Source organism: Mus caroli, unplaced genomic scaffold (assembly GCF_978045245.1).
Source record: "Mus caroli unplaced genomic scaffold, Mus_caroli_1 scaffold_4, whole genome shotgun sequence".
Lineage (NCBI taxonomy): Eukaryota > Metazoa > Chordata > Mammalia > Rodentia > Muridae > Mus > Mus caroli.
In genome coordinates this window covers 144,843,994-144,870,293 of record NW_028227259.1, presented here as the reverse complement: position 1 = coordinate 144,870,293, position 26,300 = coordinate 144,843,994, and the positions used below count along the sequence as shown (strand labels likewise).

The 26,300-nt window shown below is 49.4% G+C and overlaps 1 protein-coding gene across 2 annotated transcripts in view; it reads left to right on the top strand.

Moving 5' to 3' along the window:
• Positions 1-26,300, top strand: part of Mad1l1 (mitotic arrest deficient 1 like 1) — a 331,728-nt gene that overhangs the window by 7,841 nt on the left and 297,587 nt on the right. For both annotated transcript variants that reach the window (XM_021162520.2, XM_021162521.2), the window contains exons 3-9: positions 3,208-3,348; positions 6,460-6,639; positions 11,540-11,664; positions 12,262-12,343; positions 14,376-14,506; positions 14,612-14,726; positions 18,560-18,621. In XM_021162520.2, the coding sequence (XP_021018179.1) occupies positions 3,208-3,348; positions 6,460-6,639; positions 11,540-11,664; positions 12,262-12,343; positions 14,376-14,506; positions 14,612-14,726; positions 18,560-18,621 (836 nt within the window). The remainder of the gene's footprint in view (positions 1-3,207; positions 3,349-6,459; positions 6,640-11,539; positions 11,665-12,261; positions 12,344-14,375; positions 14,507-14,611; positions 14,727-18,559; positions 18,622-26,300) is intronic.

The window sequence follows — 26,300 nt, the reverse complement described above, 5'->3', positions numbered from 1 at the left end:
TCCTCATGCCTCAGCCTGAGGTGACAGGCACACACTCCCACCCACCTGAAGAAATGCATTTCATGGTGGCTCGGGCTTGTGGTTCAGTAGGAGGAAGATGTGGAACAGGCTGTCTGAGGTCCCTGGGTGCTCTGTGGTGCTGTTCCCCCGGCTGGGTGTCTCTTCTGCAAAAGCTTCAGCCTGCTGAGACCTAGGACAGAACTGGGTGTGGTATACCTTGGGAGATAAGAGGCAGAGGTGTTGTGAGTTTGCGGTCAGCTAGGCTCCATAGCAGGACTGTGCCACTGAAGCCAGACATGGACTGTGAAGGGACTTCACCCTCCATCAGCAGGCAGGTGTGGAAATGAGAACAAGGGCAGCACTTTGGGCTAGGGAGATGACTCTGGGTGACGTGCTGGCTTTGCAAACATGAGGACCTGAGTTCAGATCCCCAGCTCCCTTGTAAACATCTGGTATGATCGCATGTCTGAAGCCCATTTCTCAGAGAGGGCAGCAAGTGCAGACAGGAGGACCCTGGAGCTCACTGGTCAGTCTAGTGGAGTGGATGAGCTCTGCGTCCAGTGAGGACCTTAAGAAAATAAGGTGGGGGTGACCAAGGAAAATGCCCAGATTGACTTCCAACCTCCAGGTGTACATGCCCACCCGTGTGAACACATACATATACCACAAGTGCATATATACCCCAGATGCACGGGTGGAGGGATGGAGAAGGCTTGGCATCAGGCATAGCAGGCTGGGTAGTTTGTGGTGTGTGGGATCCGTAGCAGGAGCCCTGGCATCTACCCATTAGGTGTCAGTTGCATATACACCTCTTAGTGGCAACTGGAGTGTTTCAGAGTCACAACATTTCCCTCTCTCGGGAGCCACTGCCTGAGTCTGAAATTCTGGGTTTAAAGTGTGTATGAGTGCTCGTAGGATGTGTCTAGACAAAATGTTGCTTTAGTGAGTGAGTGTGTCCTGAGGATCTGTGAGCACGCAGGGTGTGCTGTGGAGTGGGGCATAAGGCTCCCGTGGACAGTCCCATGTCACTCCAGGACAGTGAGTGGCACTTCCTCTAGGGTTCTTTGAGACTGACTGACTCTTGCTTAGGCACCCCTCTGGCAGTTGAGGTTTTTGGCTCCCCAGTTCTGGACTCCCAGCAGACACTGTTGTCTGTCTTCTGCTTGTCTAGGCATTAGCTAAGTGTTGTAGTGGACTGAGCAGGTGTGCCAGGTCTGTAGCCAGCCTTCTGATCAGGGGAGTCTCTGGATTGACTCAGTGACAGAGTTTGTGGGCTTGGAGGTGCAAGCCTGTCATCCCAGAACTTGGGAATCGAGGCAGGAGCATCCCAGCAAGTTCTAGAACTTGCCAGAACTACAGAGTGAGACCTTGTCTCCAAAAAAAAAAAATATATATATATATATATATATAAAAACTAAAAGTTATTCATGGTATGGTGGCACAAGCCTATCACCCAACTACCCATAGAGACAAGGGTAGAGACAAGATGATCAGGAGTTCAAGGCCATTCATGACTACATGGCAAGTTTGAGGCCAACCCTAGTTTTGAAAGACTGTAAGTCAGCTGATGGTGGTGGTACTTGCCTTCAACTCAGCTCCTGTAACTTAAGCTACTCCAGCTATTCCAGCTACTTCAGCTACTTTGGAGGATCCCAAATTCAAGGCTTGCCTCGGCAACTTGGTGAAACCATGTCTCTAAACAGCAACTACAACAACAGGCTGGTGTGGCTCAGTGGGAGAGTCCTTGCCTCCCATGTGTGAGGCAGGTTCAGGGTTCCATCCTCTGGGGAAGACACACACACACACACACACACACACACACATACACACACACACACACACACACACACACACACCACAAGGCGGTGTGTGTGTGTGTGCCTGGGTCCAAGCCTCAAACTCAAAGCAGGAGAGAGAGAGGCCACAGTAAGGGACATGGCCACAATCATCCCTGGTTGACATCTCAGCAGGGAAGTGGACCTCTGTCCTCCCTCAGTGGGGTTTCCAGAGTGAGGCTTTCCAGGTGTTGTCCTGGGTTGTGCAGAAATGCAGGCTCAAGCTCCCAGTAACACAAGCTATGGGGAAACAAATACACCCAAGAACAAGCTTAGAACAAGCTCACACTGTGTCACTTTCCAAGCCATCTATCTTCCTTTTTCTTCTTGCCCTTCATGTGTGCACATATGGAGGCCAGAGGTTGGCATTGTATGTCTTTCTCCATTGCTCTCTGCTATTTTGAGATGGGGTCTTTCGCTGAACCTGGAGCTTTGGAGCTTGCCAGTTCAGCTGGGCTGCCTGGGCTAGTGAGCCCTCAGCTCCTTACCTCCACCTTTCTAGTGCTGGGATTACAGATGCCCACAGCTTCACCTGGCTTTCTCTTTCTTCCTATTTTTTGTTTGTTTTTAGAGACAGCATCTCTATTATATAGCTGTCCTGGAACTCAAGATCCACCTGCCTCTGCCTCCTAGGTGCTGAGATTAAAGGTCTCCACCATCATGCCAGGTCTGTGGGTCTTTCTTTTGTGTGGGTGATGAGGATCTGAGCTTAGGTCCTCACTCTCATGCGGTGTCTTAGGCATTTTTTCTTTTGCTATGATAAGGTTTCCTGACAAGAGCAGCTGAAGGAAGAAAGGGTTTATTCCGCTGACACTCAAGGGTAGAGAGGCCAAGGCAGCAGGGTCTGGAAGCAGCTGGTCACATCCCATCCACACCAGGGAGAGAGGGATGAGAGTGTATGCTGCTGCTCAGCCTGCTCTCCACTTACACAGTCTAGCATCCCAGACAGGGAGTGGTACAGTCTGCAGGGGCAAGTCTTCCCGCTTCAATTCAAGATGCTCCACGGACATGCTCAGAGGCCCATCTCCCAGCTCACAATAGATCCTGTCATGTTGACAATTAGCACATTGCACCCGGTTCCTTTTCATATTTCTTGCTGCCTCCCACACATTTCCAAGTAGGAACTCAAGCTTTTGACAATGCCTTGCTGAAACAGGTGCTTGGGCAGTGCGCACAGAGTTCAGACATTCACCCACCTACCTACCTTCTTCCTTCCATTCTTCCTCCCTTCCTTTGTTTTTTGAGACAGGGTCTTGCTATGCAGCAGTCCTCCTGCCTCAGCCTCCCGCATGCTGGCCTTGCAGGTTGTCACTTGCCTTATTTGACATGGCTACTGAACCCTCTCTTTTCTCTTTGGGTACCAACTGCTCAGCTGGAGGAAAGAGCAGAGCAGATCCGCTCAAAGTCCTACCTCATCCAAGTGGAGCGGGAGAAGATGCAGATGGAGCTGAGCCACAAGAGAGCCCGAGTGGAGCTGGAGAGAGCAGCCAGCACCAATGCCAGGAACTACGAGGTGAGTCCAGCTCAGGGGGCAGAGGGCTGTGTGCCACACTTGTCAGACCACCAAACTGGGACCCAGCTGCTGTGGTCAGAGACCCCAGGCATTCTTCTGTGGCCACCTAACACTAGCAGGTTGGAGAAGGGTGGCCTGCTATGGGGATGTCTGCAGAGAGGGCTCTTTGCTGTGTCGTTTGCTCAGTGATCCTGTGGTGTGGGCAGACTTGCCTCTGATTGGCCTGTTTCCTATTTGCTTCAGAAGAATTGTAGAGCTCTGGAAGAAATATTAGGTGCTGGGGTAGGGGTGGGGTGACAGGCTCAGGAAATCTCAGGCTTGCAGAGAGTCTTGGGGTCTATGTTGTATTCTACCAGAGCCTCAGTTTGTAATGGTCCTGGGCAACTCCGTGGTGCAACCCTGGGACTTGGGGACATACAGTGCAGGAAACTATAATTCACTATTTATGTGTGTGTTGGTGTGGATGTACGTGCAAAGGGCATAGGGCAACCTTGGTGTCATCCTTAGGAATGCCACCTATCTCCTTGGAGACAGGGACTCTCATATGGTGTAGGCCAGTGAGCCTTAGGGATCCCCCTTTCTCTGCCTCCCACAGTTGAGATGAGATGCACACTCCATTATTCTCTTCACTTTTTACATGGGTTCTGGGGATGAACCTGAGGTCCTCAGGCTTGCACAGCAAGCACTACTGACGGAGCCATCGTCCCAGCCCTTGCTTCAGATTCATTACTGGCTTTGCTGGCGCTTTCTAGGACTCTGATGGGAATGCGAGTGTCACTGTGACTTAGGCTGTGCATCAGACCTCAAAAGTTTGTAACCTTCCTTCCTTCCCCGTGACGCCATCTCCCCTGTTCTTGTCTGATGTGCCTATCATAATTTTTCCTGTCCTTTTGAGAATGGCTGGCCTCTTCCCTGGTGTGCTGCTGGTTGGGCAGATTTAAGTCTGGGTTGTAGAGTGCTGGCCCTAGTGTACTGTCCCAACTTGTCTCCCTGTTAGGGTTCTGCCTGCCTGCCTTTCTCCCTCCCCTCCCCTCCCCTCCCCTCCCCTCCCCTCCCCTCCCCTCCCTTCCCTCGTTGCTGTGACAGAATACCAGACAAAGGTAAAGTTAGGAATGGCTTATTCTGGCTCACAAGGGTGCAGTCTGTCATGTCAGGGAAGGCACGGCAGCAGGATCCTGAGGCGGCTGGTCATATCGCATCCACAGTCAGGAAGTAGAGGAGGTGGATGCTGGGGCTCAGCACTTTTTTCTTTTTATTTAGTCTGAGACCCAGACTGGGACCAGACTGCCTGTTTCAGGGTGGGTCTTTCTTCCTCAGGTAAAGCTCTGTGGAAACATCTTCATAGACATCCCTGAGGGTGTGTCTTCTAGGACAGTCAAAATCTCGCTATTTGACATTCAAAATTAACTGTAACGAGTAGATCTGTGGCACTCTGGCCTATGTCCTGTGCTGGTGACCTGGTCCTGCCTCTTAGGCAGAGCTTGTCTGCTGCTGTGCATCTCCAGTGTGCAGGGCTGATGTGGCCTCATGGGCATGGAGGACACTTCAGTGAGCGAGGGAAGCAGGCACCGCTATGATGAGAGAAAGTGAGGCTTGGCCCTTCTGCCTCTCAGAGGCTTGTCCTTCTCTGTTCTGCTCAGATATGCTCTAAGGGGTGGGGTGAGCTGTGAGGTGCTGGAGATGTCAGACTGTCCCTTGGAGTCTTGACATTTACAGTGGCTTTTCTGGTGTAGCTCAAGTGATGGTGGGTAGATTAGACAGGTCAGGTGCCCCTTCCACCTTGAAATAGCTACTTGGGGTGAGGCGAAAGGTCAGAAGACCTGCCTGAACAGTCTCCTTCCTGTATTGTGCTAGCATGCTGGCAGTCCCAGTAGAGTGCTCTCTGGCTCCCCAGTACTCTGATACATCCCCCCCCCCCCCCGCCCCTCGGTCACAGAGCAGGCCTCTCTGACTTGTAGAGGGGTCTTCCTGCTGTTTTTTTTTTTTTTATGGTCTGAGGTTCAGAATCTTTCTTTTTTTTTTAATTTTTAATATTTTTTATTACGTATTTTCCTCAATTACATTTCCAATGCTATCCCAAAAGTCCCCCATACCCCCCCCCCCCCTTCCCTATCCACCTATTCCCATTCTTTTGGCCCTGGCATTCCCCTGTATTGGGGCATATAAAGTTTGTAAGTCCAATGGGCCTCTCTTTCCAGTGATGGCCGACTAGGCCATCTTTCGATACATATGCAGCTAGAGACAAGAGCTCCGGGGTTCTGGTTAGTTCATCATGTTGTTCCCCCTATAGGGTTGCAGATCCCTTTAACTCCTTGGGTACTTTCTCTAGCTTCTCCACTTCCTGCTGTTTTAAGGCTGCGCTTGCAGTTGCTGTTCTCTTGGGTCCTTGGGTCCTTTCAAGGTGTGGTTCAGTCTTCCTTCTTCATTGGTTAGGAGCTGCAGCACTGTTTTAGACACAGGTGACATCTACTCTCCTAGAGTAGGATTGGCTGTTGAGGTTCTTGGAAGCTCTGAGTAGGAGCTTGGGTAGGTGGTGTCTGCTGAGGACAGAGAGTGACTGTTCTCAGTCCTGTCCTGCCCAGACTCATCTGGGGAAGTCCAAGGAGGCCGACATAGTAATGGTAGTCACGGTGTGACTGGACCTTAGTGCTGTCCTGGGGATTAGTGTGCTGGCCCTGAAGGTGTGTGTGATAGGCACTCAGGACAGTAATGGCCCTGCCTGCAGCTGCCTTCCGTGTCCCTTTCCTAACTGTAGTCCTCTTCTCCGTGGGGAGTCTGAACGCATTTTAATGACAGCCTGAGCATGGCCAGACAAGATCTGCTGGCGCTGCAGAAGCTTCGCCTCATTCCAAGGTCAAGTCTGAAGTGTAGATTTTCCATGCTTTATCTTCTCTTGCAAGGAGGGTGGCGGTGAGCAGACAGTGTGACGAGTGACGAGTGTGTAGTGCGGTCCATGCCAATTCCCTCAGAGTGGGAGTCCCCATGCTGCTGCATCAGGAGCCCTGATATCCGGGGCTCCTGCATGCTCATGCGTCTGTCCTTTGTGATTGATAGGCCTACCTGGCTCCTCTGTGCACTATACTCCCTGACCATGCTCTTCCTTCTCCACAGCGCGAGGTGGATCGCAACCAGGAGCTCCTGGCACGCATTCGACAGCTCCAGGAGTGTGAGGCCACAGCAGAAGAGAAGATGCGGGAGCAGCTGGAGCGCCACAGGCTGTGCAAGCAGAACCTGGATGCTGTCAGTCAGCAGCTGCGGGAACAGGAGGACAGCCTGGCTTCGGCCAGGGAGGTGAGCGCCAGCCCATGCCGGGGACCTAGACTCACCCTGGTACAGATGGTTGTTTTCTAAGAAGAGTGCATGTACCCGTAATTCAACATGGTGACAGCAAGGCAAGATGTGTGTGAGCATGCCCACATGTGGGTAGGCACGTTATATGTGTGTGTGAGTGTGTGTGTGTGTGGCCAGAGACCAACCTTGGCTGGTTTTCCTCAGGTGCCATCACCTTGTTTTTGTTTTATTTTATTTTTATTTTAAAGATTTACTTATTATATACAAGTACACTGTAGCTGTCTTCAGACACTCCAGAAGAGGGCGTCAGATCCCATTACAGATGGTTGTGAGCCACCATGTGGTTGCTGGGATTTGAACTCATGACCTCTGGAAGAGCAGTCAGTGCTCTTAACCGCTACTCTCCAGCCCATTGTTTTTATTTTTAATTATACATAAGCATATGGATATGTGCATGTTAGTGCAGGTTCCCATGAAGACTAGGCTCTCTTTGTGGACCAGGCTGGTGTTGAACTCATGTCAGAGATGGGCCAGCCTCTGTCTCCCGAGTGCTGGGATTAAAAGTGTGTGTCACCATGCCCAGCTTCGCCCGTTCATTTTAAATACATCCATAGGGAGTGACTTCATTTTTGGGCTGTGATCATAGTGAAAACACTGATTTTTCCATCCTACAGGGTCAGTGAGTATGCTGAGCATAGGTATTGTTTGGTTGGTGTGAGGCAAGGTCTCAGGTTGTAGCCCAGGCTGAATTGGAGCTTGAGGCGGTCCACCTACCTCAGTCCCTCCAGTCCTGGGATGACAAGAGTGAACTGCTCCAAGTTTCTGACATTGGTCTTTGTAAATGAGAATTTCATAACTGTCCAGACATTGATTTTGTGTCCTCATACATTTTTGGTACATGGCTTCCTGTGTGTACCCATTGGTTTCCCCAGTGTTGCTTCATTTGGGTAAACGGTGCAGGACGACAGGCCTCGGGCAGCTCCCTGGCTGCTCCTGTCACCTGCTGGGCTGTGTTACCAGCCACTGTGACTGAGGTATTGGTGTCCCTGTCATCTTGTCTGTCATGGATAGGGAATGCTCTGTAAGTCCTGTTTCCTTTCTTCCGCAGAAGATGTAAGACTGTGCCTGTGGATTTGCATGTCTTTGATTAGCAGTGAGTTCTGTTAGCATCAGAGACAACCTTTGAAGCAGGGCGCAGGTGCAGCACAGTCCAGGGAAGCTGGTGCTGGTGTGTTTGGAGGTTGCCTGAGTGAGGGTTTGGAGAGAGTCTGCCCCCCCCCCCACCCCACCCCTAGGCCTCCTACCCGCTTCTGTGGTGTTCAAGATCACAGGTGCCGGAAGGGGGCAGCTGAGAGCGCCAAGGGCCAGCCGCATGGCGTCATTGGTATTCTGTCCCCACACCTTCTCCACTTGATAGATCCTTGGAGCGGGCTGCGGGCTATTTTTGCCTCTGTAGCGCTGGGGAGCATGTTAAGGTTGTTGGCGCATCTGTCTTCCGAAGCAAGTCTTGGCAGGAGAGGAGCTGTGATCTGTTTCCAGACGAGTGGGCTCTCGCTTCACATGGGCACAGGCCTGGCCCTGGTCCTTGGCCCTTCTACAGTAGAGGAGGCCTTTGCATACCCCTCAGTGATTAGTAGGAGAGGCCCAGTGGCCCTTCCTTAGGGAAGCTCTTCCATGTCATGTGCCCCAATTCATATTCCGCCACCCCCAACCCCCGCCTGCAGTTCTGCCGTTCATCTGCTCACTTGTGGATTTGCACACCTTCCCCATGGTATTTGTCCTTCATCAGGGCAGGCTGTCCCTGTTATAGTGTCTGGTACCTGTGTGCACTACTGAATGCAGAGACCTCCAAAGGGTGGTACTCACTGTAGATGATTTTTATTTATGTGTGTGTGTGTTCTTGTAAGTATGCATGCTGCATGCAGGTGCACACACATTGCACACACTTGGAGAGCAGGCATTGAAGTTGAAGGTCTTTTTCAGTCCCTGCCCACCTTATTTGTGATATGGGGGTCTCTTATAGACCTGGAGCTGTCTTCTGACTTGATTAATTCCAGGAGTCTCTTGTCTGCTTCCTTAGTGCTGGGGTTGCAGGTGTGTGGCACCACACCTAGTGTCCCAGTCAGGGTTTCTATTGCTGTGACAATACACCATGACCATGCAGCTTGGGAGGCAGGAGTGGTTTTTTTCAACTTGATAGCTTACTGTCTGTGGTGGAGAGAAGTTAGGGCAAGGGCTCAAGGCAGAAGCCTAGAGGCAAGAGCTGAAGCAGGGGCTGTGGAGGGACACAGCTTACACCCTGTTTGTTCCTCATGGCTTACTCAACCTGCCTTGTAGCACCCAGGCTCGTCTGCCCAGGGTGGCACCACCGCAAGTGAGTCAGGCCACTCCTTACCAATCACCAATCACAAAAATGCCCCTTAGACTTCCCCTCAGGTTAGTCTGGTGGAGCATTTTGTCAGTTGATGTTCCCTTATCCAAGATGACTGTCCCTTTTGTCAAGCTGACAGAGCTAGCTGACGTCCTTAGCTTATCACACGGTGCTGGGATCTGAGCTCGACGCCTCGTGTTTGTGCAACAAGCACTTTCCTGAGGGAGCCTTTCCCCAGTTTCCTGATATAAAAACAAGCTGTATTTCATTTTATTTTATATGAATGAGTGTTTTGCTTGCTTGTATCTAAGTATACTATATACATTCCTGTTGCCACAGAGGCTGGAAGAAGGCATTAGGTCCCCTGGCTACTTTGTGGGTGCTGAGAAATGAATCTGAAAAAGTGGACAGTGTGTTTAACCCGAGCCAGATCTCCAGGCCCTTGATTTTTGTTTTTGTTTATTATTTTTTTTTTAAAGATTTATTTATTTATTACATGTAAGTACACTGTAGCTGTCTTCAGACACTCCAGAAGAGGGCGCCAGATCTCATTACGAATGGTTGTGAGCCACCATGTGGTTGCTGGGATTAGAACTCTGGACCTTCGGAAGAGCAGTCGGGTGCTCTTACCCACTGAGCCATCTCTCCAGCCCCTGTTTATTATTTTTTTAAAGATTCTATTCATTATATATAAGTACACTGTAGCTGTCTTCAGACACTAGAAGAGGGCATCAGATCTCATTACAGATAGTTGTGAGCCACCATGTGGTTGCTGGGAATTGAACTCATGACCTCCGGAAGAGCAGTCGGTGCTCTTAACTGCTGAGCCATCTCTCCAGCCCTGTTTATTTATTTATTTTTTTGAGACAGGTTCTTACTGTGTGGCCCATGCTGTCCTCAGACTTACCCTTTAAGTCAACCTTAGACTTGCATCCCTCTAGCCTCAGGCTCCCAGGGGTTAGGATTAAAGGTCTGCGCCCTGTAATCTGGTTTGAACATGCTCTTTTTTTCATTTTGCTTCTTTTAAGTTTATTCATGCTAGCATGACTTGTGTGTGTGTGGTGCCAATGTGGAGCTCAGAGGCCGACTGTGAAGTTGGCTTTCCCCCTGCTTTATGTGAGTCCTTTCTGAGTGGCCAGTGCTTTGCAGTTGAGCTGTCCCACCAGCCCTGGTGATTGTCTGCCTGTCTCCCCCTTCCTTTCTTTCTTTTTTTCATTTTTTTCTTTCTTTCTGTTTTTCTTTTTTTCATGTCAGGGATTTATGTAGTTCAGGCTGGCCTCAAACTAGCTATATAGAGAGACTTTTCTCCCTAGGGTGTGGTCTGCTCTTCCCCTGTAAGGGACAAAAGACACTCGTGGGGAAGCAGTGAGTTTGTTAGGTTTATGCATGTGAATATAGGTGCTCATGGAAGCTGGGTGCTGGGGGCATTGTATTCCCCAGAGCTGGCATTATAGACAGGTGTGCCACTCGGTGTGAGTGTTGGGAACTGAATCCGGGTGCACTGGAAGAGTAGTATGTGCTCTTAACAACTGGGCCCTATCTCTGTTTTCAACTTATATATATATCTGTTTTCAACATTCATTCATTCATTCATTCATTTATTTAGGGTTTTTCGAGACAGGGTTTCTCTGTGTAGCCCTGGCTGTCCTGCAACTCACTCTGTAGACCAGGCTGGCCTCAAACTCAGAATCCGCCTGCCTCTGCCTCCCAAGTGCTAGGATTAAAGGCGTGCACCACCATGCCCGGCTATTCATTTATTTTTTAAGACAAGATCTTACTCTAGAGCGCTGGCTGGCTTAGACTCATATGGTCCTCCTGCCTCTGCCTCTGAGCGCCAGGGTTGGAGATGTGGGCCTGGTGCTTTACCTTCTTTTGACCTTTTCCTATTTTGAGGTAGGTTCTCAGTAAGCTGCCCAGATTGGCTTTGAACCCACTCTGTAGCCTTCATGGCAATTAAACTTTGAACTCACCTGCTTCAGTCTCCCAAGTAGCTGTCTTAACAGGCCTGCTTCACCAGCTGAGCTCTGAAGCTAAGTTCTGACGATGACCTACATCTTGGCCAGGACCTTGCTGTCTTTCCATCCCGGGTTATGTTATGTTGGAATGTTGACATTCAGGCGCTATGGAGGCTTGGAGTGTGATGGAGGTCCAAGGTGTGGAAAATGCTGAAGTAGACATGTGGGGTCCAGGGTGCTGGATGTGGTACCCTGTATGGAGGCTAATAGACTTTAGAGTATCAGACGTAGCCAGGACCAGCTTCCCTAGAGGCTCTGACCCTCATCTGTGTCAGTAGTGTGGAGCACAAGGCAGGCATTGAGCCGGGATGCTCATGAGAGACAGTGTTGTCTACTCATGACATGCTTCCAGGACAGTGGGCTCTGTTCTGTCCTGCATAGCATACGGAGGCGCACTGCCCTTCCTTTCTCTTTGGTTTCTGTGAGGGAGAGCTGTGCTTGGGTACTTTTGGTTCATTGTCTGCATGCAGATGGGGCCTCACTGAGCAGCCAGTTTTGTTTTCTTAACTTCCAGATGATTAGTTCATTGAAGGGGCGTGTCTCGGAGCTGCAGTTGAGTGCCATGGACCAGAAGGTACAGGTCAAGCGGCTGGAGTCTGAGAAGCAGGAGCTGAAGGAGCAGCTGGAGCTGCAGCAGCGGTGAGAGCCTGGCCAGTCGCTAAGACAGTCCAAAGGCTGCATGGAGAACACAGCGAGGCCTCTGGACTTGGGAAGTGTGTGTCAGAATAAGACGGTGACAGCCTCGTTCCCTTCTTCCTGGGGCTGGCTTCCACAGAGGGACGAAGCTACGCTAGGTTTTGAGGGCGTGGGCTGCTGTGCTTGGGCAAGCCGTTCTAGGTCACAGAGGACACAGATATGTGGTAGCTAGTGGGTGGCAGTCAGGAGCCTTTGGATTCTGCCCTGAAGGTCTGGCCCTTACCCTAGGGCAGGCATTGCCTTAGGATTGTACCCTTAGTGTGGGCAGGCCTGGGTGGCCTCTGATGCTTGCTGTGACGCCAGACTAGCAGACACTGTGGATTGAGTGGTGGACAAAGAACTAGGTCGTGCCACAGGTAGCCTGGGCTCCTTTGTAGCCCCATCAGACAATGTCACAATCTTAGAGGTTGGCTCAGGACTTGAGGTTCCCTGGATAAGGTGTGTGTGTGTGTGTGTGTGTGTGTCCATGTGTGTGTGTCCATGCTGGGGGTAAGGTTGAAGTGGCATTATGGACTGGCCTTACATGTACTTCTCTCACAGGAAATGGCAAGAGGCAAATCAGAAGATCCAGGAGCTGCAGACCAGTCAAGACGAGAGAGCTGAGCATGAGCAGAAGATTAAGGTAGGTGCTTCCTGCCTAGATGTGTGCTCGGTGGCATATGAGGAGGCATGCTGATTGCCTTGTGGATGCCAAGCCCTGTGCTGGCTCCTTGGAGGCCACAGTGAGCGCTCAAGTGCCCCAGTGATGATGACCCACTAGAAATCCATGGGAAAAGGCTAACACAGAGGACTGCAATCTAGGCTTAGAGAGGTGTGAGCCCAGCCACAGAGGCCAAGATGAGACACTATGAGTTTGAGAGCGAGTGCTCCATGAAGTAGAGTTGGGGGTGGAGATCCTGTGCGAGTCTGCACAGCTAAGCATGGCCGAGCGAGATCACCAGGGCTCTGATTTAAGTTCAGCCTCGTTTATTTTGGTGAGTGTTGCTGGAGAGGTGGTGCCGCCGAGACCTCCCTTCCTTGGTTTCCTGTTGCCTTTACTGTGATAGCCAGTCCCAGGAAGGAGACTGTGTCAGTTGTCTCCCTGTGTGTGTGTGTGTGTGTGTGTGTGTGTGTGTGTGTGTGAGAGCATCAAGGCAGTAGGCTGTGCTCCTTGTGCCTCTGGCACTGCTTTACCTGGCTCTGTTGTCTTTTGGACTTATTTGCTTAAAGATCAATTTTTATTTTTATATGTGTGGATATGGGTGTCTGCAGAGACCAGAAGAGGCCTGGAATTGGAGTTAAGATGCTAGCTGCCTAACCAGATGCTAGGAACTGAATTTGGGTCCTCTGGAAGAGCAGCAAGTATTGTTAGTTGTTGAGCCTTCTCCCTAGGCCCGAGTCCAACCTTCTTACCTCTCCCAATTCCCTTGTGCATAGAGGTTGACCAGTTGGTCTTCTCTGTCTCTTTGTTCCCACTATTTGACTCTAGCTGGATGGAGCTGGGCTCTATGAAGGGTCCTGATCAATTGTTTTGGTCCTGGTTTTATATTTAGTTTGTTCAGTGACTTGTCACTAGGTTCCTGTGCTACCTTGTTGAGAGCCATAGTGACAGGTGCAGTATAGGTAGGCCTGTTGCACAGTGGGAACAGATGCAAGGGTTGCAGCTTCACCACCCATGTGGCAGAAGTTGACCACAGGTGGCCAGAGGGGCCTGTGACACTGAACCGTTGGGGACCAGAGGGCTGGATGGTGTGTGGCCAGGCACAGGCAAGAGGGACAGTGGTGTGGGTACTGGCTCTTGGGTACTCCAGTGCTGCTCCAGAGGTGGTGTTGAGGATGCAGCATAGCGGGTTAGCCTTGGAACACTTCCTAGACTGTCTGGGCTGTGGAGACCATTGAGGTCCTAGGACAAGTTAGAAGACCTTTGCTTTGCTTAAAAAAAAAAAAAAAGAAAAAAAAAGAGGCAGCCGGGCAGTGGTGGCGCACGCCTTTAATCCCAGCACTTGGGAGGCAGAGGCAGGCAGATTTCTGAGTTCGAGGCCAGCCTGGTCTACAGAGTGGGTTCCAGGACGGCCAGGGCTACACAGAGAAACCCTGTCTTGAAAGACCAAGGAAAAAAAGAGAAGAAAAGAAAAAGAAAAAAGAAAAGAAAAGAAAAGAGAAAGGCTTATTTAATTAAAAATTAGGTGTATATGTAGGTATGTATGTGTGAGAATGTGTGTGTGAATGCAGGTGTACGGGCGTGCCAGAGATGTCATATCCCCTGGGCCTGGAGTTATAGATAGTTGTGAGTTTGACAGGTATGCTGGAGGTCAGTGTTGTTCCTTAGGATGTTGTCTACTCTTTTCTTTTCTGGACAGGTCTGGTTGGCAAGTTGTAGCCCTGGATAAGGTGTGTGTGTGTGTGTGTGTGTGTTAGGAAGCATTGAGGGGATTTAGGGCCTCATACTTTCTTGCATGGCAAGTGATTACTGACCGAGCAGGTTCCCTAGCTTCTGACACCTCCATTTTTTTGTGTCTTCTCCTAAACTGACTGTCATGATCTCCATGTCTGTCTGTCTGCCTTCTCCAGATCATTCCATGGTTGAAGTCCTGTGTGTCCTTCAGACCAGCCTCTCTGTTTTACAGAGGCTGTTTGCAGTTCTTCTGGCTGCTTACTCTCTCTGCCTCTCACAGGACCTGGAGCAGAAGCTGTGTCTACAAGAGCAGGATGCAGCTGTGGTGAAGAGCATGAAGTCTGAGCTGATGCGGATGCCTAGGATGGAGCGTGAGCTGAAGAGGCTGCATGAAGAGAACACTCATCTAAGGTGAGGGCTCATGCACAGCCTGCTGCCTCTAGTTGGTAGTTGGGTCCCTGGACTTGGTGTCCCTGGGGCTTGTCCTCCACATGCGTGACTGTTCTGGCCCTGTAGGGAGATGAAGGAGACCAATGGGCTGCTCACAGAGGAGCTGGAAGGTCTGCAGAGGAAACTGAGCCGGCAGGAGAAGATGCAGGAGGCTCTGGTTGACCTGGAGTTGGAAAAGGAGGTGAGTAGTGGGTGAGTTGTCTCTCTTGGGCCGTCCTCTGCCCTGGCCGGAGCACCCTGAGCATCTCCATTACACATTGTAGTTGGTCAGCTGTGGGGATGCTGTGCTTGTGTGGTGGGCGGTACAATCGGTTATGTGATCCTGCAGTCACTGCTGCCTATTGCAGATAGAAGCCTCTTGGATTCAAGCTCACAGTGATAGATTCTATGGGCATAAGTGTAGCTGCTTAGAAGGCAACTTGACAGATCCACCACACACAATAGCTGTTGCTTCTGTACTGAGCTCTGTCCTCAGCCATGAGCTCTTGACTGGGTTTACAGTACCAGATGGGGTTCCCTCTTCTGGAGTGTGCATCAAATCCAATCAGAAAGCAGTTGGTTACCCTGGTAACATACCTGCCATTGTTGCACATGTAGGCTCATTTTGGCTGCTTGTTATTGTGCACACAGGCTCTAAAGCTGGGTAAGACTGTTAATGACAGTTTTTCCCATGAGCCTGCATAGTACCTTGCAGACCTCCAAGGACTTGCTAGCAGGGAGGAAGCTTCTAGCTCAGTTCTAGCTTGATTTATCTGTTCTTGATGGCATGCACTGTCTTTAGCAACAACATCTTACTATGTAATTCTGGTGGTCAACCAATAGCAATGGCTATTTTCCTCCATTGTATTAGAGCCTCAGAAGCCTCTCCTTTTGTTTTGAGATGGTCTCACTCTTAACCTGGGGCTAGCTAATTCAGCTCGGCTGGGTGATCAGTGAGCTCTGCCTGTCTGTTCTCCTCCAGCATTGGATTTTAGGTGTTTGTTCTATGCCCAGTTTTTGTTAAATGAGCATTAGGGAGTGAATGCAGGTTTCATGCTTGTGTGCTAATCTGTTTGCTTGACTGAGCCATCTCCCAAGCTCCATCTCTGTCTTCCTTTAGAAGTCCAAGCCAGATGAGTTTCTGTTGGCACCAGAGAGTTCTCTGTGACCAGCCTGTGCTGCAGTTCCTATCTATTTGTGCTGTCCCAGACAGGCCTCTCTTGGACACTGGCTTTGTAGGCAAAAAGACCTGGAACTTCTTTTGTCCTTTCCTCTGGCATTCTGTCCAGAGAGCCATTCTTTCATTCTTGCATGAGGGAGTTAAGTCTAGAGCAAGCAAAGGTAAAAGAGCAGTACAATAAGCAGCAGTAGAGAGGCAGCAGACAGTGCAAAGCAGCTCACTGAGAGCTTGCAGCATCCCACAGAGACGACTCAGAAGTCCTGCTGGGGTCCCAGGAGTCTGTTGTGGGTACAGTGTCTCTGCATGGCTGAGGCTTTCGGCTTCACACTCCCACAACAGGCATTTTTATACCATGAATAAGCAGTGGTTACCTTTGTTGGATGCTTTAGCTATTTTGTTTGTTTGTTTGTTTGTTTTTCGAGACAGGGTTTCTCTGTATAGCCTTGGCTATCCCGGTGCCTGCCTCTGCTCCTGAGTGCTGGGTTTAAAGGCGTACACCACCATGCCTGGCTCCCCTTTAGCTATTCTTAAGCCCCCACCCCCAAACCCCCAGACAGGGTTTCTCTGTATATCCCTGGCTATTTTGGAACTTAACTCTATAGACTAGGCTAGCCTCGAACTCAGATCCACCTACCTCTGCTTCCTGAGTGCCACTACTGGGCAGGCACCAAGATTTTGTAATGTCATAGTCATAGTAGCTTGTAGTTCTCGTTTCTCTTTGTTGCTGGACCAGGGGCCAGCCTGTTCCAGATGTTGACATAAACTGGTTGGACTCTGAGATAATGAAGGCCACCTTGGTCCATGAGCCTACTTTCATGAGCCCAAATGTCACGCAAACAGCACATGACTTTTACCAACATAATTTATATCACACCTGGATGTAATGTTTTTTGTTTGTTTGTCTTTGACAGTTTTTGAGGTTTAGGGTGCTTAGCTTGAAGTCCTATAAGGAAGTGTGCTTGCTGTTGACACTGGGTCTATCCATGCCCACCTGTGAAAAGTGGTCAGGGCCTGGCTGGGAACAGTGTCCTGTAATGCTGGTGGTGGAAAAATTAGTAGCTGAGCAACAGTCCCACCCTTTTAAAGTTTTTATTTTATGTTTGTGTGTGTGAGTGTGTATGTGTGTTAGAAAGAGTGAGTACATGTGTCTTAGTGTATGTGTGTATGTATGTATATATGTGTGTATGTGTGGGTATGCATGTGAGAAAATGAGTGCACATGCCACAATGTATATGTGTGTATGTATGTGAGAAAAAGTGAACCCATGTGCCACAATGTATATATATTTTGTGTGTGTGTGTGTGTGTATGCATATATATATGTGTGTGTGTGTGTGTGTGCTTGTGTGTGTATATCTGTATGTATGTGGGAAAGAGCAAGTGTGTATATGTGCAGTGGTGTTTGTGTGGATTTCCCAGGACAATTTGTGAGAGTAAGTTTTCTCCCACTGTGTGTATTCTGGGGCATGGTAATGAGCTCCTTCATCTTGCTGGCCCTCGCTATGCTGCCCGTCCTGGGCACAGGATTTGTTTTTTTTTTTTAAAGTCTAGTAAGTTTTTATTTAACAAATCTCCAAAAGCTTTTTAAGGGAGAGTTGAAAGGCCAATCAACAGATTGTTCACAAAAATTAAATATCCATTTGAGTTTAAAAAGTGAGTTCATACCTTAAATGTTATACCAAAGTCTGCTCCAAATGTAAAATAGGAAACTATGCATATGTTTCTTCCAGTATAGAAGCAAATAAAATAACATAATATCTTAGGTTTTATATTGACTATTTAGCTATAACTTACAACAATTATTTATAAAGAAAAAATAACATGATAATTTGAATTTTATCAAAATTGGAAACTTTGCAAAATGAAAAGTTGACAATATGAAAACATGAGCTGGGCACAGGTTATTTTTTGGTTTTTTGTCAGTATTATTCTTGGCTGGCTTGGAACTTGCTAGTTAGACCAGGCTGCCTCTGGACTTTCAGAGGTCTGCTTGCTTTTCCCTCCAGAGTTCTGGGATTAAAGCCGTGGGGCATGCCTTGTGGGCTGAGAACCTTTTAAAACAATTTTATTTAACTTTTTGTTGATTTTGTGAATTTCATATCATGAACCCCAATTCCATTCATCTCTGTGTCCTCTGCCCTCTGCCCTTGCAACTTCCCCCCAAAAAGAAAGAATTGTTGTGGAAACTGTAGTGTTTCACAGTGTCCATACATCTTAACTTGCAAATGTTCATTGCAAAGAGTCACTGGGCTGGTTTGAGGTCTCTGGCTTCTGCTACACTATTGGTTCCTGACCGGAACTCCTCTCAGATATCCTGTGGCATAGAGATCCTGCAGCTTTGGATCTGCAGGGCTGGTAGGTCCAAAATCATGAATGAACCCTTGGTATCAGCTATGTGCTGGCTCCCTGAAGGGGGCTGATCTGAAGCACATATTCATTTCAGCTCCAAAGGGGTAGGGAGAGAGACTTTGTGGGAGTCAAGCTGGTCTGGAGCAGACACACAGGCATAGATGACCCTGTCTCCTCCTCATGGCTTGCTAGCCCGCATCTAAGTCATTTTGGTCCTGGCCTACCATAGAATTAGGGAAACCGTGGCTCTAGAACAGAGTTTGTCGGTCAGTAGGTCTAGGACTTAGCATTCTAGGATTTAGCGTTCTGAAAGAGACTCCTGGCTGGACTTGCACCATGGGGTAGGAAGGAGCAAGGCCTAGGCCAGTCATTTACCTTCATCTGCTAAGATCACCTAACCACCTGTGATCACAGATAGGATGGGGGACTCCAGTACCTTTGTCATTGTTTGCTTTCACATGACAGTTGCTGGGCAAGAGATTCTGATGGCTATAACTGTCTTTCTAGAAGCTGCTTGCAAAGCTGCAGAGCTGGGAGAACCTGGACCAGACCATGGGCTTGAATCTCAGGTAGGTAAGCTGCTGCTGTCTTCACCCCTAGCTGCTGGCTTGCAGTGCTTTCTTCTGCCTCCTGGCTCAGAGTCCGCAGAGGACAGGGCAGGCAGGCTCCTTCTTGTGCTGCGGTGAGGAGCTCTTGTTTAGGCTTACGAGTGTTTTACATGGGAGGGCGATTGAGCCTTACTGTAAAGACTGTTGAGAATCTGCATATCCACAGAGCTGCTGGTGGGGAAAGGGCATTGCAATGGCCTGCATGCTCACAGGACCCAGTGCATAGAAGGAAGTCACTGCTTTGGGGGAAAATGATAAACTTTGGGGACTGACTGACTGAGTTAAAACCCAATAATACTGGAAGATTCATGTCCCACTGGCGCCCTTGGAGCATCTCATGTTACTGGTCTGTGTCAGGTATGAGTGCAGAAATGCAGAATGGGTCACAGGGCAGAGCTGCTGGGCACTGTGTGTTCAACACATAGCAAGGGCAGGGTGTTCCCTGTGGTTCTCCCATCTGTACAGTTGTGAGGTGCCACTCACTGATGGCCTGACACATTTGTAGTTCAGTTTTGGGTTGCTTCTCAGCTGCCATCAACAACTGTCATCCCTGAGTCTTGGTCTGGATGTCACCCTTCATGATGGCTGTGTCTGTTCTAGGACTCAGGGAAGTTGGGGGTATATTAGTTGGGATAAGGTGTTGGAGCTTGGGCACAGGCCTGTGGGATTCAAGCAGCCCTTTGTTGTAATACTTCCGGCTTGCTGGCTGTCTTCCTGCTGCTCTGAGTAACAAGGCCAGATGAAGACTGCCTGAGCTCAGCTGTCTTGTAATCACACTGTCCCCTGCTGGCTCTGGAGCCGTCACCTTCTGATGGCAGCATTGCCTTCCGTTCTGTTACTTGACAGTGCCTCTTCATTTCCTTTCCAGTCCATTTGCAGAACCCTTCTTTCAGAGGCTGGCCCAGCAGGCCCAGTGCTGTGTGTTTCCTCCTGTCTTCTGGGCTTATTAGCTGCCGGCAAGGGTCCCTCCTACCCCTGGGGATACTCTGCCCAGACAAGACACCTCCGTGACTTCTTTCTTGTGATGGAGATCAGAGGCCCCTCATGTCCAGCTGGACCAGCCCTGTTGGAACACTGGTGTGCTGGTTTGCCTGCGTGTCTGGTGCCTGCCGCATGGTACTTAGTGCCAATCAGTTCTGTGGAGCCGTTGCCTTGGCTGGAGGAGCACAGGTCACAGTGGCCAGGTTGCAGTGTCTAGCTGCTGTGTGAGCCCTTTCCCCAGCTGACTGCCCTGTGCAGGGCTCGGCTGCTTTGAGGGCAAGCTGGTCCTTGGTTGCTGTCTAGCTACCTGGGCCAAGCAAGAGAGAGGAGTGGGTGCTTATGGTGCTCCACATTCTTATCGAGGAATGTGGGGAGACCCTTCTTAGGAGCTATACTGCCCTGGACCCCTCTTCTCTTAACTGAGGAGTGCAGGGCTTCTACCAGCTGTGTTTGTAAGGTCCAGCAGGCTCATGTCCTTAGGAAGCATCTCAGCTGGTAACTATCCTTTCTAGAAGGCAAAGGGCACTGGCCTCTTGGTTCATAGCCCCCTTGGTCTCCTGATAGCTGCCGTTCATGCATTGCCCTGGGCTGCTAGGCTGCCTGGCACCTTGAAAGCTCAGAGTCACCTGCTTGCCTTCCCTGTGCACCAAGGGCAGAGATTTGGGTACAGGCCAGGGTCAAGGCTGAACTCTGGATGAAATGGATTCACCATTGTGGCTACACTTGTTCTGTGATGGTGACAGATGCAGACCAGCTGTATTAAATGTGCTCCCTTAACATGAGAAGCTGGGTCTGGGCGCCAGGACATATGCTTGAGTGTGCACTAAGAATGTGTGATGCAGCCGGGTGTGGTGGCACACGCCTTTGATCCCAGCACTTGAGAGGCAGAGGCAGGCGGATTTCTGAATTCGAGGCCAGGCTGGTCTACAAAGTGAGTTCCAGGACAGCCAGGGCTACACAGAGAAACCCTGTCTCGAAAAAATTAAAAAGAAAAGAGAAGAGAAGAGAAGAGAAGAGAAGAGAAGAGAAGAGAAGAGAAGAGAAGAGAAGAGAAAAGAAAAGTGTGATGCCTGGGTTCATTTCTCAGCAACTGGTCCTTAACAAGTGGATGGGGGCTGAGGTGCTCAGTGGATGAATCCATTACTATGCAAGCCAGACAGCTTCAGGTAGATTTCTAGAATGTAGGCAAGGGTACAGGAGAGAACCAGTTCCACACAGCTGTCCTCTGTCCTTTGTACATGAGTCACACACCTCACATATACAGTAGGAGCAATAGAAACGAAAAAGGGAAACATTAGATTTTGGGGGAAATTAATATTCTTGGTTCTCTGGTCTGATGAGGATTTTGGATTTTCTGTTTTTTTTTTAACATCTATCTGTCTGTCTCCTTTTCTCTCTTCTCTCTTCTCTCTCTCTCTCTCTCTCTCTCTCTCTCTCTCTCTCTCTCTCCTCTCTCTCTCTCTCCTCTCTCTCTCTCCTCTCTCTCTCTCTCTCTCTCTCTCTCTCTCTCCCTCCCTCCCTCCCTCCCTCCTTCCCTCCCTCCCTCCCTCCCTGTGTGTGTGTGTGTGTTTGTGTATGCACATGCATGTGTGAGTTCGTGTCCATCCAGTGTGTAGGTGTCTGTGCAGGCCAGAAGAGGGTGTTGGATTTCCTGGAACTGGAGTTACAGGTGGTTGTGAGCTATCATGTGGGTGCTAGAAACTGAATATGGATCTTGTAAAACAAAACAAAAACAAAACACACACAAAAAACCCCAGACAGTGCTTTTAACAGCCGAACCATCTCTTCAGCCCCAAGGCTTCCCCTACCACCACCTTCTTCTTCTCCTCCTCCTCCTCCTCCTTCTTCTTTTAAAGATTTATTTATTTATTTTATGTATGTGAGTACACTATTGCTGTACAGATGGTTGTGAGCCTTCATGTGGTTGTTGGAATTGAATTTTTAGGACCTCTGCTTGCTCCGGTCAATCCTGCTCGCTCTAATTGGCCCTGCTCACTCAGTCCGTGCTTGCTCTGACCCAAATATTTATTTATTATTATACTTAAGTACACTGTAGTTGATTTCAGACACACCAGAAAAGGGCGTCAAATCTCATTCTGGGTGGTTGTGAGCCACCATGTGGTTGCTGGGATTTGAACTCATGACTTTCAGAAGAGCAGTCAGTGCTCTTACCCGCTGAGCCATCTTACCAGCCTGAACCTTTTTTTTTTTTTTTTTTTTTTGTGGTAGGTTTTGGGAGGTTGTTTGTGTAAGGCTAGGAGGGTGACTGACTGAAGCATGGGGTGCTGAGATTAGACATGATGCAGGATGGGGCAGAAGTAATGGAAGGATGGGACAAAGTTAGGGTTCAGTGCCAGGACAGAGTCTCCTTAGAAGTCATACATTTGCTGCCGGGCGTGGTGGCGCACGCCTTTAATCCCAGCACTTGGGAGGCAGAGGCAGGCGGATTTCTGAGTTCGTGGCCAGCCTGGTCTACAAAGTGAGTTCCAGGACAGCCAGGGCTACACAGAGAAACCCTGTCTCGAAAAACCAAAAAAAAAAAAAAAAAAAAAAAAAAGAAGTCATACATTTGCCTACTCACATCTACTCACATAGTCATACATGTATGTACGTATGCATAAGCACATATACATACAGATGCACATAAGCACAAACACACAGCACACCCATACACATACATGACTATGTACTAGTTTAAGGATGCACTCTTTAGCTTGAGACAGCCTGCATGTCTACCTGTCTGATGTGTAATGCTGTGGATTCTGAGATATAGCAACCAGTAGGTGGCACTGCCTCCTTGATGATCATCTTTCTTCCAGGAGGCTTGTGAGCACCTGTGGCAGCCTGTCCTGGGGCTTCCTGCCCTTCCATAGGGACTTCCTCACTAGTATCAGGGATCTTGTTAACTGAGGCACAAGGGGTCTGGGTCCACTGGCTGCCTTCTTATGGACAGGCAGGTTGTCGCCAAAGTCTGTGCTCTCCCTGTCTGTCTGTCCATCTGTGACCATCGTCTCTCAGAGTCCTTGTCCCCTAGGATCGGAGTACTGATGGTGTCTGGTGCAGATCCTGTGAGGATGAGGTCTGGCTACCCTGAGGGGCTCAGCCATAGTGTGGCTGTTACTTTCCTCATTGCCGTGACAGACAGGTTATCTGACAGAACAGCTTGACTCTGGCTCCAGTGTGAGTGTAAAGTCTACCAAGTGGAGAGCGTGGTGACGAGAGCATGGGGCAGTTGCTCTCATTGTATCCACAGCTGGGAAGCGGAGAGATGAGTGGGGGCTCAGCCGCTTTCTCCTTTTTATTGAGACCAGCTCACTGAATTGTGCCATCTCCATTCAGGTTGGCTTGAAACTCCATGGAAACACCTTTATAGTCGTGCCAGATGTGTGTCTCCTAGGTAACAGTAAATCCAACCAAGCTGACCATGCAGATTAACCGTCATACCTAGGTTAAAACAGTGTTTTGGCTTGTGTGAGTTCCTCATGGTGTAACAGTGTTGCTGTCTGCACTGTGACACTTCTTATGTCTGAGGAGCCTAGAGTTATTAGGGGGGAGTGTTTAAGCAAGTCGACTGGGGTGGTTAGCCACTGTAAACCAGGAATCAGATGCTGAAATCTAACTGTAGACACACTGTGATGTGTCCTGCGCATTGGGCCACGTGGGTGAGGAGAGATGGGCTGACAACCTGTGTCCAGTGCATGGAATCATGTGGGCTGAGTCAGATAGCTCTCTCTACTGTGTGTCTAGTGCACAGGGCCATGTGGGCAGGAACACATGCTTCTGTCTTCCTCTGGTGAATCCAGTGTATGGAGTCACATGAGCTGGAGCTGACAAATTTGTATCTATTTGTGTCCAGTGCAGAAGGGTCGTGTGGACTGGGGTAAATGGACTTGTCTCTCTCAGATTCATCTAGTGCCATGGGGCATGGGGGCTGGGGCAGATGGTACTGTTGTGAATGGTGTGGTTATGCACAGAGTCACATGGGGCTGAGCACACAGTGCTCTCTATCTGCCATGTGTCCAGTACATGGTGTCATGTAAGCTGGGGTGGATGTACACAGGGCCATGTGGGCTGGGCGTGGACAGGCTTTGTGCCATGGAGAGTAATGGGCAGGAAAGTGCCCGGTAGTGTACACATATGATGCTGTGGCATGGGGTCAACAGAGCCTTCTGTGTTGTGTGGCAAGTACCAGTGTGGGTAAGCCGGTGACCTTAATCCTCAGGGACTTTTTGGAAGTTCCGTGGGGGATTGGCACAGTGTTGTCATGAGGGGCATGGAGAGTGATGACATCTTGACCTTGGTCTCTTGGGGCAGACTGTGGGAAAGGGCTTTCAGTATGGAGAGTAAATGACTGCAGACAGAAACAGCCTGCACGATGGTGTGGCTGTGGAGAGAGGCTGGCAGGATGGTGGAGCAGGAGTAGAGGGCGCTAACTTCAGGAAAATCAGCTGTCTCCATAGAGCTTTCAAGTTGGATGATTGGTTAACAACCCAGCACTTGCTTTTGATTGAGAACATTCTGAAAGCTCAGAAAGAAGGGAGGCTCAGCAGCCAGAGAGAAGGCACCTGGAAACAACTGCGGCAGATCCAACACTGGTGACCCTTATGCTAGGGATGAGGCATGTGTTCTCAGCACCATGCTCACACTGTAGATGCTGCCCCTCATGTGTTGAATTTCCTCGCCTGTGTGACTAGTTACCGAGCAGGTCATCCTGGGAGTGAGTAGATGCTTCCTCGGGTAAGTATGCTTGACCTGAGCTCCCTCTGGTCATCAATACCCTGTAAAGAACCAAGCATGGCTGTATGTGCCTGTAACCTGTATTCCTAGCACTCACTGTGAGGGGCAGAGTTCAGCGAGAGACCCCACCCCAAGAGAATAAAGCAGAGAATGACAGAGCAGGACACTTGGACAGCCTCTGCACGCATGTGGATGGGTGTGTACACATGCACATATGTCCCCTCCCCTGCAGAAATCAGGATGTGTGGCCTGGATAGGAAAAGACTATCTGGAGACAACATAATCATGTAGGGCTTCCAAAGTATCAATAAAAAGCTCTTTGGACCCATCAGCCAGGTCTGCAGGGTCCTAGAACGGGTGACAGTTGACAAGAATAGACGGTATTTCTGAGTACCGTGGCGACCTGTGGGAAGGACACGGCGTGTATAGTAGCATCAGAACAGTGCAGCACTGAGGGATAAATTTAACACAGCATGTCCAAGATCTGTGCTTTGCAAACATTAAGATGCAGCTGTCAGTAATTATGGATGACCTAATAATGGCAGGACGTGGTAAGAGACAGGGGAGGAGAAAATAGACCCTTCCCTCTTTGCTCCCAGGCGCCTGCTCGGCCCCGCACCCTGACACCAGATGGTTTTTTTTTTTTTTTTTTTCTGCACAGCAAGCAGTTCTCCAGTAGATGCCAGCTGGGCGTCCTACAATCCAGCTCAGACACTGTCAGAGTCTGGGTTGGTTCCCACAGGTTGAGACCTCAGACCTAAATGATTGGCCTACTAGGCTGCCTGCTCTCAATCCTAGGTTGTCACCAAATTCCAAAGACTGCCACCAAGGTGAGGTTCCCAGAAGCCCCTTGGGTTAATTTGCTAGCTGTGCTCAGAGAATGCAGAAACACCTTTATTGTGCCTGTCCATCCTTGTATGGTTTGTGTTTTTGAGACTCATGTAGCTCAGGCTAGCCTCCGGCTCACTGAGTAGCTGATCCTGAATTCTTGATCTTGCTGTTCCCACTTCCTCAGTACTAAGAGTTTAGGCATTCACCTCTAGGTCCACTTTATATAGTGCTGGGAGTGGAGCCAAGGTCTTAGGGCACACTGGGTGTGCTGGCTAGTTTTATGTCAATTTGACACAAGCTACAGTCATCTGGGAAGAAGAAATCTCAGTTAAGAAAGGCTTCTTCATTACCCCCACAGGTTGACCTGTGATGCCTTTTCTTAGTTAATGATTGATGTCTTAGGGCCCAGCTTACTTGGGGCAGTGCCACCCTGGGCAGGTAGTCCTAGTTGGTATAAGAAAGCAGGCAGAGCAAGCCGTGAGGAGCAATCCAATAACAGCATTCCTCCATGGCCTCTACTTCATTCGGTTCTTACTTCCAGGTTCATGCCTTGAGCCTCTTCCCTGACTTGCCTGGGTGATGGACTGTGATCAATAAACCCTTTCCTCCCCAGCTTGGGCTTGGTCATGGTATTTATCACAGCAGTAGTGCCTAGCTAAGGCACTAGGCAGGTACTCAACACTCGTCCACCTGAGCCAGGTCCTGTGTCTGTCAGCTAATCTTTGCACTATGCCTGCACCAGATAGAGTACTTGAGTCACTCCCCAGTCCTGCATGCTATGGACAGACTGATTTCTCCATGCTGAGGGACAATTACTTTGTTTTCCCCTAAGTAAACAGCATTAGCATTGCTTAGATAAATTCCTAAAGGCACGTTTGGCTTTTTTTTCCTTGGTTCAAAAGAAACTGTGTGTTTAGAATTGATAGCTGATGCCAAATTGCCCTTTGAGAAGCTGTATTTCTACACATTTTCCGTCAGGGAATGGGAGCCCATGGCTTAATTGGGTGAGTGTGCTTTCGAAGGTTCAAGCAGAGCTGCGGAGTGAGTCACAACAGAGCGAGGAGAGCAGGCGACTTCACTGCTTGGCTTTT